Genomic DNA, 14,313 nt, shown 5'->3' with positions numbered 1-14,313 from the left:
CTTTCCTATGTGCCATGCTACTTCCCATTACTGATGTTGGTGGTGGGAGAATTGGTAGGAGTGGTAGAGATGATATTGGTGATTCTACAATTAGGAGCACTATACTTTGGATCATTTATTCTGGTTTATAAAGTGAATTCTTCTATCAGGTTAGGGTTTGTCATAGATAACTTTTAGGTCATTTCTCCAAGCTTTAATATCTCTTAATTTCCGAGAAAAAATCCTTCCCTTCTTCTTCAACTATTACTTTTAGTCAGAATTTCAAGATTCCCAAAGTATAAAGAAAACTTTCAGGCAAGCAAACCTGTAATTACCTAACTTTTAAATCTATCTGGATAGGATAGGAGAGGAAAAGAATAAAAAGTTTAATTAAATAATTTCCAGTAGAAAGCATCCAAATCTCAGATTCTGATCCTTACCTCTTCTGTTCTTTTTCACAGACTCAAGCAGACTTATTCTGGTCCCTAAGGGCCTTTTCAGCTCTAATAGCTTAGGACTGCTTTACTAAGGTGGCATTTTTCCCCTCTACTTGAAGCCCATTAAGATAAACTTTAATGAGTTAGAATTCACTGTGAAGAGTTAGCATAATACAATCATTATGGAAACAACTAAAAATCTTTTACTTTTCTCTAAAGGCTGTGCTGTAGGGCCTTGCTGAAAACCTCAAATCCCTATTGAGTCTTTACTTTTCCCAGGGAAAAACTGCAATCTGAATAATCCAATCACTCTTTAGTCTTCACCCTTGACAGTCACTTAGCCTCTGAGCCAATGTTGTTTTTCACACTCTAATCTTTAATCCTGCAGTCTCAAAGTACTGCTGTTCTCTAGCTCTACTCAGAACCTTTTCTTCTTTTTTATTGGTCATTTCTTATAGAAAGAGTAGAGGTCTTAAGAGTCAGAAAACTTGGGTTGAGTTTGGATTTCACCCCTTTTGTTGCCTAATGGAAAAAGTACTAGGCTTTGGCTCAGAAGACTGAGTTTAAATCTTCCTTTGCCTTTTATTACCTGTGTGTAAAAAATCCTCTCAGGGACTTTATTTCATTCCTGTGAGATGGGGAGGCTGTGCTAAGGAGATGTTTAAACAAACTTCTAGCTCTGAAATTGGAGGATGTTCTTATTATTTACAATAGTGATTCAGATTTATGCAATGTTTAGAACTTACAAAATACATATTTTTTTTAAAATAGTTACTTGGGGCATGGAGACGTAAGGGACTTTTCCTGAGTCTTCTAGTCATATATGTCGGATTTTTTACTTTAATTGATGTCTTCCTCACTCCAGAGTAAACTATATCCATTATGTCATGCTACTTCTGGTAGCAGCATTAATTGAGATAATCTTTTGAGAATTTACCTTGAAGATAAGAAGATATGGGTTGCTCCAGGTAACTCTCTAAGACTGAGTTGTAGAGAAGGTGCTGACCTGGGTTGGTAGAGTATTTTTTTTTAACCTGCGAGTTCTTTATACTGATAATATCACACGTCCAGTCCCTTTCCCTTTTAACATGCTTTATTATATGGCTGACCTGAGATTTGGGTCATCTTAGGATGCTCACTCAGGACAAGTTAAACCTCCAAACACCTTGAAATATATATATCAATCAGGAGATATTTGGGTAATTCTGCATTTCTGACTAAGACCCATAAATATAGGCTTCAGGCTAAGTTTTCCATGAGTTCCTACCTGTCACTCACAGTGTCCCCTCTGGCAGTTATAGACCATTAAAAACAGACACTTTGGTCATCACTAGGGAAGCCTGGCTCTCAAGTCCTACACTGAAACAATGACAAAGTCCTTTATCTTTTAGGGAAGAGAACATTGGCAAGATGTCCCTCTAATCTTCACTGTGACCCCTCCATCCAACTCAGGCTCTCCATTCAGTGCTTATTCCTAATTCCTCTTTCTTCTTCTCCCTGCCCCAAACTACTTTTCCATCATAATGATTTTGCACTGTGATGCCTCTCTATATTCCAGCCAGTTCTTAAAGACAATAGATTACAATGAACTTATTGATTTTTATTGATGGTTGGATTATCTTTATCAGAAGTTTCTGGCATCTATGAAATCTCAGCTTTAGAGGGAATGGTAAGGTTCTTATGATAATCTTTCAAGATATATAACTGCAAATATTATTATCATTCCTGTTTTGCTTATATGAAAATCGTAAGCAAAATGGCATTATTACTTATCTATTTGATTATTTAACATAAGAAATAATATTTGAACCCAAGTCTCCTTGACTGGTCCATTGGTTTTCTTGAATTATCTAATTTAATATAATCTTAAAAGAAATAAATGATAATAATTCTTTCTTATGATATAATTCATTTTCTATAAGGCATTATATTTTCTGTTGGTAAATCTAGCCAAAAGTTAATGTAGCCCATAAATTATTGTATCTTCCAAAGCATGTCTATCTTTTCCTAAGTATTTTCTTATCTCTTAATTCACTTGATCCTCAAGACTTTCATGTAACTAAGTCTTAATTTCCAAGTGAGGAATTTAGAGAAGCAATGTCTGATGAAAAGAGTCACTCACTGAGATACCTATCTACATATGACTCTTCAGAGGTTAGTATGTGGCCCTTGAGAAAGATACAAAGGGAGAAGTGCCAGCAAATGTTATATTGATGCTGCCATCAAAAAAGAATGTGTTATTCTTGGAAAAGCCATATAAAAAGAGATGAGGGTGCTCTGATCAACTAGATTTAGGATTCAAAGCAATAAATAAATTAGCTGTTACCACCTTTTTTCGAAAAGAAAATATGATGCCATTTGTTGATGACATTTTTCATCACCAATCCATCCCCTTGGTCACTGACTTTGGCCCAATTTTTCTACAACTCTAATGTGGAAAGATGACAGAGGCTTCAAAGCATAATGATGGGCTAGAAAGAATTTGTTTTATGTCTTTGGTTGTCATGTCTAAGCAACAGTCTTGAGTATTTTTAAAATACAAATTTATACCAACATAATTTATTCTTCCTTTAGGGAATACCTGGAGTCATGGGACCACCAGGAAAAACTGGTGAGAGAGGAGAAAAGGTAAGAATTGTAATCTATTTATTTGACCATGATCACTTATTTGCTCCAAGTCTCATTGTTTTCTTCCATAAAATTACGATGTTAGATGACATAAAATCTAATGACCTTTTGGGTTGTAACATTCTATGTTTTATGTTCTAACATTTAAGTTCTAAGACCTTTTCCAGTGCTAATATTCTAAGAACATCTCATAAATTTGCACACAAGCATTTGCAGTACTTCACAGAACACATTCAAATATGCTTTAAACCCTTGATCACAGAATTCAAGGACTTGAAGGATCTTTTGCAGAGGCATCTCTCTCTCTCTCTCTCTCTCTCTCTCTCTCTCTCTCTCTGTGTGTGTGTGTGTATATATATATATATATATATATATTTTACAAATACAGTATTTCAAAGATAATGAGAATGAGAGAAAAATGCAGTGAGGAAGATTCTATATGCATTCTTACTAATTTAAAAGTTTAGCAGCTTTTATACCATGGCACCAAACTACCAGTCTAAGATTTTCTCTCTTCACTTCCTTGCGTGTATTCTACATTGTAGCCAAATTTTGTGACTCATTCTTTTCTGTTTGTCTTACATCATCTTGCCTATGCTCTTTTCTTAGCCTGATCTAACCTTTTTATCATATTTTTATTCATTTATTTTTAAATTATCTGTTTTTATTGGTAGCATTTATATTTATATCATACTGATTTTCAAGCTATTTCTCCTTTTGCTTGTCACCCTATGAATCATTTCTTATAACAATGATTTCCAAAAAAAAAAATGAAAAAAAATCAGTTCATTAAAGCTAACCAACATATCAACTGTCCCACCAAAGAGTTGAAATCTCACCCATCTTTCAAGTCAAATTCAAATTCTCTGGAGCTGTTCCCTTCATGATTCCCCAAAATGAATGTGCTTTTAAAATGTCCAGTGATTTTGGCTTATCAAGTCAAAGTATTCATTGTCTTTGCCCTTAAGAAGCTTATCATCTAATAGACAAGAGAAAATATGTGCACAAGTTCAACTTAATTTAGTTCAACAAACAATTATTAAGGTGTGTGCTAGACTTTAATCTAGTATCTTAGGCACTTAAGTACACATAAATATGATGTTAATTTGAAATACATTAGATTTTAAGCTCTTTAGGGCAAAGACAGATCTATGATTTCCTCACATTTCTTACCTAGCACAAGTCCTAGGTAGGCAGAAGGTGTTTGTGGGATGAATAATTGGTGCAAAATACTTTATTGTTTCACAAATATAGGGCTACTTCTAAAACTAAGCACAGAGTTTTATACAAATGTTTGAAAAGTATTGGTTTAATTTCTTATCTGGATACAAAATCATTTTCACATAAATTTTAGGAGCCTAGCCACATCTGAGGACACTGGTAGGAGTAGTTCCTAGGAGTTTTATTTTTCCTATCTCCATTTGACTTTTATGTTGTTAAGGAATGGTTTTTATTTGTATCCATTGAGAGTTTTTTGAATTCTTTCTGATTTCAAAATTTTTTTTGTTAAAAAATGAAACATCTGATGGGGAGAGTAATTTAAAAAAATTAAAATCTTTGTCAGCTCCATATATTTTAACATAAATAATGTAAAATCCTTTATTTAGGTTCAAAAAATCAATTACAAAGGTATATAAAGGGAGAAACCTCACCTAATTTGATGATGATCAATGTGCCAAAAATCTAGGTCTATTGACTAAGATTAAATATGAGTCTAAAGTGTGACATGGCTACCAGAACAAAAAATAAATAAATAAATAAATAAATAAATGAAAGTGAAGACTTCATTAAAAGAAGGAGAGTATAAAAAATAAGAGGTGATATCTTCTTGTTCTCCTACTTCCTATTTAGACCCCATCATGCATGTTGAGTTCTGGAAATCATATTTTTGGAGGAACCTAGGCAAGCTGAAGTATGACTTAGGAAGAAAAGAGTTCATATAAAAATGTAAATTATAACATTTGGAGGAATTGGGGCTATTTCATCTAGAAAGAGAAACACATTATAGTGAACTTTAAATATTTTAGTGTCAGTAATCAGATCAATTTTATTCTGTGTTTAAGATTTAAGATAAGACATTGAGAAGTAGATTTTACTTCTTAATAAAACAAAGTTACAATTAGGGATGATACTCTTTGGGAGTATCTTTTGGAAGAAAATAAGCTGTATTTCTGGCAGTGTTCAAGCAGAGTAGGTTGGCCACTTATTAAGGAAGTGCAAAATAAAAGTTGGGTCTGGATGACTATAAAGGTCTATTCCATTTAATTCTTCAATTCACCGTTATCAAATAAAATAACGACCTTGATATAAAAACAAAAATCAATTTTTAAAAAATTGGTCATTATGGCATGATATCTTTAAATAGCTATTAGTTGACCACTCTTCCAATATATTCTAAAGTGAACTTATGTTTTAAGTAGTGGTTGGATTAGATCTATCTGTGATCCCTTACAAAACTAAGATTCTGGGTTCTACAAATCAATATCTTGGTGATACATAATTGCATATTTATTCTGAAAATTATTTTAAACTTATAATTATGTTTTTGCTATCCACAGGGAGAACCTGGTGAGGAAGGAAAAACAGGCCCACTTGGTCCCAGAGGTGATCCTGGCCCTCCTGGAGAACCTGGGCCACCTGGGAAAGGGAAGGAAGGAGAGCCAGTAAGTGGAATTTCAAATGACTTCTGTGTCACAGGGAGTTATGTCAAATAATCATAAGGATTTGGTGGAAGTAATTATCTAGTCTCCTAATTTGCTATTTGGTGCACATGATTCAGTTACATGTCACATTCAATCTCATGAGGTTGATTGGGAATAAGCTTTTGTTTTGATTTTTGTAAGGGAGAGATAAGGAGGAAAGTGAAAGAAATACTACTTCCATTTAAATAAGTGATCAACTATTTCCTACAAAAAGCCCATATCAATGGAATAACAAAGATAGGTATCATCTAGTTTGGGCACCTCATTTACAAAAATATTTCAATTAAAGTAGCATTACAAAGGAGTAAGAGGGTGACTGACCTTATTTCAGGAGAATGGAAGGTCTTAAGGGATAAAAATCATAGAAGAATATCATTAGAGAAACAGGTACACTCCCACAGGATGGCTCATTGATCAAGTTGATGGGAGTGGAGGGGCAAAAGGAGGAAGTGGGCAGTGATGGGAATGGCAATGTCTTTATGGGACCTTCTTCCTAAAGGGAAATATCTATGGAAGAATAACTAGGGAAATCTAGGGAAGAATAACAGGAAGACTACTATATTTGTAACTTGTGATGAAAAAGCAAAAGAAAAAATAAGAAAAACATGGAATTAGAATAAGGAAATCAGAATATGGAAGTGGTGACAGAAGGTCAGATCAAGGTATCTAATCAGGGGGATCTAAGCAATAGTAAATAAGGATCAGAGTAAAGAAAATAAATGGGAGGAGACTGTCAAAACGAGGTATCAACTTGAGCATTTTCAGTGGGTGTGATCAAGTTTTCATGATGTTTCATTATCTTTATTTGTTCTCATATGCAGTTGTTGTCCCATTTGCTATTACCTTTACAATCTTTTGTACTTGCCAACAATGTGATCTGGGCAATCAGCATTTGACCTTTTTTTTCTATTTTCTACAGTTATTTCTTATTAGTTCATTAAAAATATGGAGATTTGCTTTTAAAAAGACCAGAACATAGGCACTTTGTTAAGTGTAAATTCGGTGTTTTCTTGCTCAGGGCTCTCTCTTATTCAGAATCAATCATTCATCTGACTTCCTTTTTCATTTTTGCTCAGTCCAATTTCAGTCCAATACTTCATGGCACCCCAAAAAATATATCACATTCCCAAATTTTTACGTTTTGTACACTCTTTCCACCTCCTAGAATATCCTGCCACCCTTAGTATCTCTAATTCCAAATGAGTCTTCAGTTTTCAGTTTAAGGCCCAACTCTTCTCAAGAATCTGCCTCAACAAGATGAACCATATTAAGTCCCATTTACCATGTTTCTATGCTTCTTTGTCTGCCCTAGATGGTTTACATAATTGAAAGATGTCAAAGCCTAAGAAAGTTAGCCCAATATGTCAACAAACATTTACTAAATACTTAGTATTTACTGTATTTGAGGAGATATACACATTCATACAGATAGACATATATATGTAGGCAATATATTTATACAGACATAAAACATATCAATATTATATGTGTGTGTGTGTGTGTGTGTGTGTAAATAAAATATATATGACGTGTGTGTGTGTGTGTATGGAAGGGAGGGAGAGACACACATAGAGAGAGACAGAGAGTCAATCTCTGGTCTCAAGGAGCTCACATTTTAATAAGGAAGACAGCATATGAATAATAATGTACATTCAAGACTTATGCAGTGTAAGTGAAACATATTTTTAGAGAAAGATGCTCATAACCTTATTCCTTCCTGTGTTTTTGCTAGGGACGTCCTGGTGTGCCTGGATTACCGGGGCCTCAAGGACACAAGGTAAGTCATTATTATTCTGCAAAACAATAAACAGGCATAGAACATATCTTACTTATGTGAAAGTCTAAACATATTAGGTCACACCAATTTCTTTCCATGAAAGGCCACCTTTTAAGAAAAAACTGGATACTATTTTTCTTGCAATGCATGAAAAATGCATTTTTTTTAAAAATAAAATGATGTTTTTACTGATCTCACTAATTCTTTCAACAAAAAGGCCTAGCATTCCATGATTTGTCAAGTGATCTTCAAGAGTTGCCTGAAGAAAATAAGAAATCTTTATCTGATTGATACTTATATTATTCAGCAAGGGAACACACAAGACATATGTGGAATAAGTAGAAGTAACTGCTTTAAAGGAAAAGGCTCTCCAAGGCAATCACAATAAACTTTGGATAGAAAACCCCATCTGCATCTGAAAAAGAAATATGGAGATTGAATGTAAATCACACATGATATGTTCACTTCTTTTTTCTGTTTTTTTTCCCTTTTTGTTCTGATTTTTCTCTCCCAACATGATTGATGAAAAATTAAATTAAATTTTTAAAAAGGAAAATGCCCTAGCAGCAACAAGAATCAGGAAAAATTCTTACAGAAGGTAGAGCCTGAATTGAATCTTTAAGAAAATAAGTGATTCTATAAATGGAATTTTAAAAAGTGTGTATTTCAGGTATGCAAATAGACATGCAAAGACATGGAGAGAAGAGATAGAGGTGCTATCTCACTCTCTGTACTTGATCTAATCATTGAACAAAATATTGATCCAAACTCTTACTGGCTCCATGACTGAAGTGCTTCCAACTTGTTGGGACCTTTCATAGCTCATATAGAAGATGTGTCAGAAAAAGAAATAGATTTGGAGTGAGAATGTGTGGGTTAAAATCCTAGTTCTACCCATTACTTCCTAGATGATAGAGATAAAGGACAAAAATTAGACTTGTGTATTCTTTAATAGAGGGAACTCCCAGATGAAGAAAATCTTTCTATTAATTCAGGATTCTTTTTCTGAAACTTAAAAGTTTTAGAGTATTGCTTAGTCAGTGGAATCAATCACAAATAGAGATGGATTCCTGTGGCTGCTATTGACTTAAAAAACTTCAAATTATCATTTTAAAATTTATATTTCATTTCTATTCATTTTGTTAAAAATTTCCCAATTGCATTTTAATCTGATTTGGACTGAATTCTAGAGTTTTTCTGGTGTCTGATTGATTCTGATACCCAGTGAAAGTTGAAGTTCAACTAACACAGCTGGTGTTAGTTGAAGGTAGACCTTGAATACAGGTCTTCTGACTCTAGCCATTATACAACACTGCCTTTTATCATCTCTGTGGATTTCTCAGAATGGGTCTCAGTTTCCTCCTCAACATCTTAAGTTGAACTTATATGCTGAAGTGCATCTAGAGGAACCAGAATGGTGAATAGTCAGTGAATGTATTAGGGAACAGGAAAGGATTTTGTTGGTTGGCTTCTATATGTATGGTCCCTTCTCAAAGATCCTTTAATATCATAATAGAGGCCAGGATTACCTCATATAATAAAAAGACATCAAGGAAGAATATCGTGGGCTCATGTGTAGATAGATTGATGTGTATGGGTGTTGTCTTCCAACAATTAATTTAAGAAGAAATCACCTTCAACTATCTCCTTAGGATGCAATATTATCTAGAATCTGAATGTCTTATGTTCCTACATCTTGTTTTTGTTTCATTTATAGTAAAATCCTTCCCAAATCCCTAGAGCCTTAATAGAGAGTAAGTAAATAATGCACTTTACTATCTCCATCCCACAAAGGACGAAAGGTTTCTCTGAAATTACTGCTAGTCCTGAAATAATTTTTCTTTTGTTCTCTGGTAGTCTAATGGAAAAAAAAATGAATTGGTTATCAGAAGGTCTGAGTTCTAGGTCCTATTTTATTTCTTTCCAACTGATCTTGAGTAATTCAATGAGCTACTCTGATCCTCTATTTCCCTATCTGTAAAATGAGTATTGAATCTTCCTTCCCTCTTCATAAAAGAGTTATGAGAATACATGTATCCAAAGGTCTTGGAATGGGGAAGATGCTATATAAAGGAAACCTCATTGCTTTTAATGGAAAGAGGACCCCAATTATCACATCAATTAAGAACACTGACTCCCATCCTAGTCCCACATATGATAGCTCATATGCAAACAAGTTACACAGAACAGTCATTCAGAAGCAACAGAGTAACTATCAGATTCAGAATCATGATGTAATGTTTTAAGGGAATCCTGCTATAGTGGAAAGAGAAATAAAATTTTTGTCAAGAAGCCTTGATTTCTAGTCCTATTTCTGCATCTAACAAGATATGTGACTTTAGGACCTCATATTTCCTTCTCTTAGATTCAGTTAAATTCTCTGTAAAATGAGGAATTAGAGGAATCTCAGATCTTTTTTCTAGCTCTAATCTTTCACATTCTCTGTTCTGTAATACTTTGTACTCTTAACTTTTCTTCCAGTTCTTATGTTCAGTGTTCTGTGCCCAAAACACCCTATTTATCAGCTCTGGGAATTTTCTCTGGCTGTTCCCTAAGCTTGGAATGTTCACCTTAATTTATTTCCATCTTCTGATTTCCTTCAAATCCCAACTAAAATCCAATGTTATATAAGAAGCCTTTTTGAATACCCCTTAATGCTAGTGCCTTTCTTCTGTTGATAATTCCACTTTATTCTATGTGATAGATCATACATAGCAGACTGTGAACTCATTAAGAGTAGCAACTACCTTTTGCCTTTTTTTTTGTATTCTTAGCACTTAGCAAAGTGGCTAACAATCGTAGGTACTTAATAAATGTTTGTTGCCTAACTATTCTAGTATTATATGTTTCCAAGTCACTAACATTATTTGTTCTAATGTTTTAATGTCCCATGAATTGAGATCTTTTCCAGCTCTAACATTTTATGATGCTGTGAGAGTGTGATTTGGAACTAATTGTTATCACTCACATACTGATACTAGGAAGAGAGGCAGGTGCTATGGGGTGGAAGAAGTGTCTCTAAAGAATAAGCAGCAGACCGGAGGAAATTATATCACTTATCATGTATAGTTAAGGATCAAGAACAAATTTTAGAATTAAACCTGAGCTTTTTTTTTAACTTATTGCTTCATTGGTGTGTCCAGATTGATTACCTCAAAGCCTATAAAAGGCTTGTTTTTACTTCATTTACAGTAAAACTTCTCCCTAATTCCCCAGAACCTTAACAGAGAGTAAATATATTGCATCTTTACTATCTCTGTCACACAAGCACTCACCCTTTTATTTCTTAACCTTACATTATAACTTCCACTGAAATAGCATCTAAACTATTTGTTGGGTATTGGAAAATAAGGGCTATTAAATTGGGGATTTGTTTCCTTTGGACAGGATCAGAATTTCAATGAGCCATAACACATAAAAATGGACAAAAGACCAGCAAATTTGATGAAGAGAGCAGTTGAGACCTGGACTCCAGGGAATGTCCAGGAAGCTCTTTCCCTTGTCGTATTAGTGTAGAAATAATTGCTTTAAAATATGATCTCTCCAGGGTGAATTGCTTTTAGGTGGAGATACAGTATTCATTATCATAGAATATTAGAATTATAAAATAGCTTACAGGTATTCTAGTCCACCCCTCTAGTCTTCATTTTATAGAAAAATTTAGACTATAGATTTAGAACTAGAAGTGATATTAGAGGCCAGTTAGTTAAACCTCTTCATTTTACAACTAGGGAAATTAAGGCACAGAAAGATTAAGTGACTTTCCATGGATCACATAACTGGCAATTGTCTAAAGACAGGATTTGAATTCAGATCGTCCTGATTCCAGTAGTCCAGTGCCCTTTATGATATGTCATATGCTGCCTTTCTTAGAAAACTTATACCAGAGGATACAGTTGATTAGTTGCAAAGTGAAGATAAAAATCATGGTTTTTCTGAAACCAATCTATTGTCCTATATTTTATTATGCCAAACATTTCACTGAATCTTAGAATTAGAGAATCATAAGTTATAGAAGTTAAGAATGATAGCTTCCTTCTGTTGATTAATTCTATTTTATTCTATGTAATAGTTATACATAGTAGACTGTGAACTCATTAGGAATAGCAATTATCTTTTGCCTTTTTTTTTTTTTTTGTATCTCTAGCACTTAGCATAGTGGATAATACATAGCAGATACTTGATAAATGTTTATTGTCCAATGATTCTAGTACTACATGTTTCTAAGTCTTTATCATTATTTGTTCTAGTGTTTTAATGTTCCATGAATTGAGGTGTGTGATGACCATGTTAACACCCTGGATACCTTAGAATCAGCTGGAGTCAGGATAAGCAAAAGTCCTTGGTCTTTATTCTTGGTCTTTAGAGGTAGAAGTGAATTGGATGGACACAAGATCTCCACAACCTCCCTTCTCCTCCTCTATCACCAAAGCCAGAGCTAGTCTTATTCCACCCTCTAATCCTTCCCACAATTCTCTATATACACCAAAAGATTGAATCAGTACAGAATAGTGGGAAGGGCCATTTTCCAAGCATATGCTAATAGAGTATTGTCCAATTGGTAATTAGCCTTAAGTGCTTGGTTGTCCAACCTCAGTACATCAACTCAGAGTTTCAGTCCTTTACAGAGATATTTTCCAGCTCTTAACATTTTATGATACTGTGAGAGTGTGATTTAGAACTAATTGTTGTTGCTCACATACTAGTAGTAGGAAGAGAGGCATGTGATATGGGGCTCTCTAAATGTTAGAGTGGAAAGTAACTTTGAACTGAGTGACATAACGTCTTATACCATATAGGAATTATTTTGGTTAAAAAAGTAGTACCAAAATGACAAACTTTCCCCTCTTATCATATGCTCTTATAAGTTGAATTGGGACTATAAGGGACCTTAAAGGGTATCCAACATGTCATTTTACAAATGGGGAAACTAAGACACAGAATATTACATGTGAGAAAACTGAATCAGATCAAAATTAAGTGACTTACCTGTGATCATGAAGTTAGTGTCAAAGGTAGCATTTGAACTCATGTCTTTCTGATCACAAGTTCTATACATCAATCATTATACCATGCTCTATTTCTTATTTCCCACAGAAATTTCATATCCATGATTTTGAATTTACTTAGGATACAATGAAATTAATCCTGAATTTGTTATCCAAAATATGTTATCCTAAATCTCTGAGAGGTGACTATGATTTTCATTAAACTTCTCTGGACCTTAGTTTCTTTATCTGTATTAAAAAAAAAATGAAGAGTATAGTTCACTACATGATCTCTTTGAGCCTTTTAAATAAGAAATTTTATGACCTTAAGGAGCCTATTAAACAGGATGAAGCAGGTCAACAGACTTTAGTTTGGAAGATAAGGGAAACTGAGGTTAAGTAACTTTTATATAATTCCTAATGTCTGTTATTGCTATACAAACAACATTTATAGACTCTAACACTTTCAGTTTTATGAAGTATATTGCAATTGTTCTTTTTTGAGCCCCCCAAATTTTGAGATAGGCATTTCAGGTTATAGTATTATCATTTTCTAGATGAGACTCAAGGAATTTGAATGAGTTGCTTATGGTCACATTAACAGAGGCAGGGATTTGACCCCATGTTTTCCTTACTTCTCTCCCATAATAAGTGTTAAAGCTAAATGCTCCCATATCTTCTAAATCCTTGCCATTTACTCACATGGCCTCTTATGTATTTTATTATCTTCTGGTCATTCAAAAATTGGTACATTCATATACTATTTGCATATAAATATATTTCTGATGGTCTGTGAAACTTTCTCTAAAATATATGAAAACAAGCAGAAGAATAAGTGAGATGTACTATTAAAAAGTAAAGAAACAACTTCCCAAACAGCAAACACTATGACCTCTGACTGATGCTAAATTCAGTTTTCCATTTTTGAGTAGTTATATTTTTCTCTGGATCCTTCTTTGTTATTGTGTCCCCTTATTTTTATTTATCTATTAGGATAAAAATTGGTTATAGAAAAATTGGAAACATTGGTAAGAGGGACAGGTTTGGAAAATTAAACAACAAATTCGGTTTGGGACATAATGAATTTGAAATAATGTGGGATGATCGGATGCACATGTCTAACAGCTAGTTGGAGACATGAGACTGCTATTCAGCTGAGAAATTAAGAATACATATAATTTTGAGCATCACTTTCATGCAGGTAATAATGGAAAACATGGGATTGGTAAAAATTGCTAATAGAGAAAGGATAGAGAAATATGAGAACAAGTCAGAGCAAAACTCATATTGATAGAAAAAGAAGAGGAATTGGGAGAAAAAAAATAAAACTGAGAAATGGTCATATACATAAATGACCAAGATAGAATGCATTGTCACCAGAATATAATACAGGAGATGATATTGAGAATGGTGACTAACAGTGTTAGTTGTTGTGCAAATATAAGAATTAAGGCTAGAAAATGCCATTGGTTTTGATAATTAAGAGGTCATTGGTTACCATAGAAGGAGGTATTTTTATAGAGTGGTAGTCTCTGAAACCAAATTTTAAGGCCATTCATTAGAGATTGAGTAGTCTTTGAGTGATAAAGATATAGAGACATTCAATTGAGATTGAATTATGTGATATTGCTTCCTCAAACACTCATCATATCTTAAGCAGAAGTCATGTTATTTTTATATAAAGGGTTAAGGAGTATGGGAAATTGTGTAGTTGTCTTCTACTCTGGTCAAATGGGAATCTTCAATATTGTGTTCAATTTTAGATGCTACTTTGAGAAGGAACTTTGAGACATGGAGCTATA

At 33.7% G+C, this 14,313-nt stretch overlaps 1 protein-coding gene across 1 annotated transcript in view; it reads left to right on the top strand.

Moving 5' to 3' along the window:
- Positions 1-14,313, top strand: part of LOC127544484 (collagen alpha-1(XXII) chain-like) — a 176,701-nt gene that overhangs the window by 48,541 nt on the left and 113,847 nt on the right. Inside the window, exons 12-14 of the mRNA XM_051971138.1 lie at positions 2,991-3,044; positions 5,603-5,707; positions 7,479-7,523. Coding sequence (XP_051827098.1) covers positions 2,991-3,044; positions 5,603-5,707; positions 7,479-7,523 — 204 coding nt within the window. The remainder of the gene's footprint in view (positions 1-2,990; positions 3,045-5,602; positions 5,708-7,478; positions 7,524-14,313) is intronic.

Source organism: Antechinus flavipes, chromosome 1 (assembly GCF_016432865.1).
Source record: "Antechinus flavipes isolate AdamAnt ecotype Samford, QLD, Australia chromosome 1, AdamAnt_v2, whole genome shotgun sequence".
In the NCBI taxonomy this organism is placed as follows: domain Eukaryota; kingdom Metazoa; phylum Chordata; class Mammalia; order Dasyuromorphia; family Dasyuridae; genus Antechinus; species Antechinus flavipes.
Note: the sequence above shows the minus strand (reverse complement) of the source record. Positions and strands in the feature narration are given on the sequence as shown.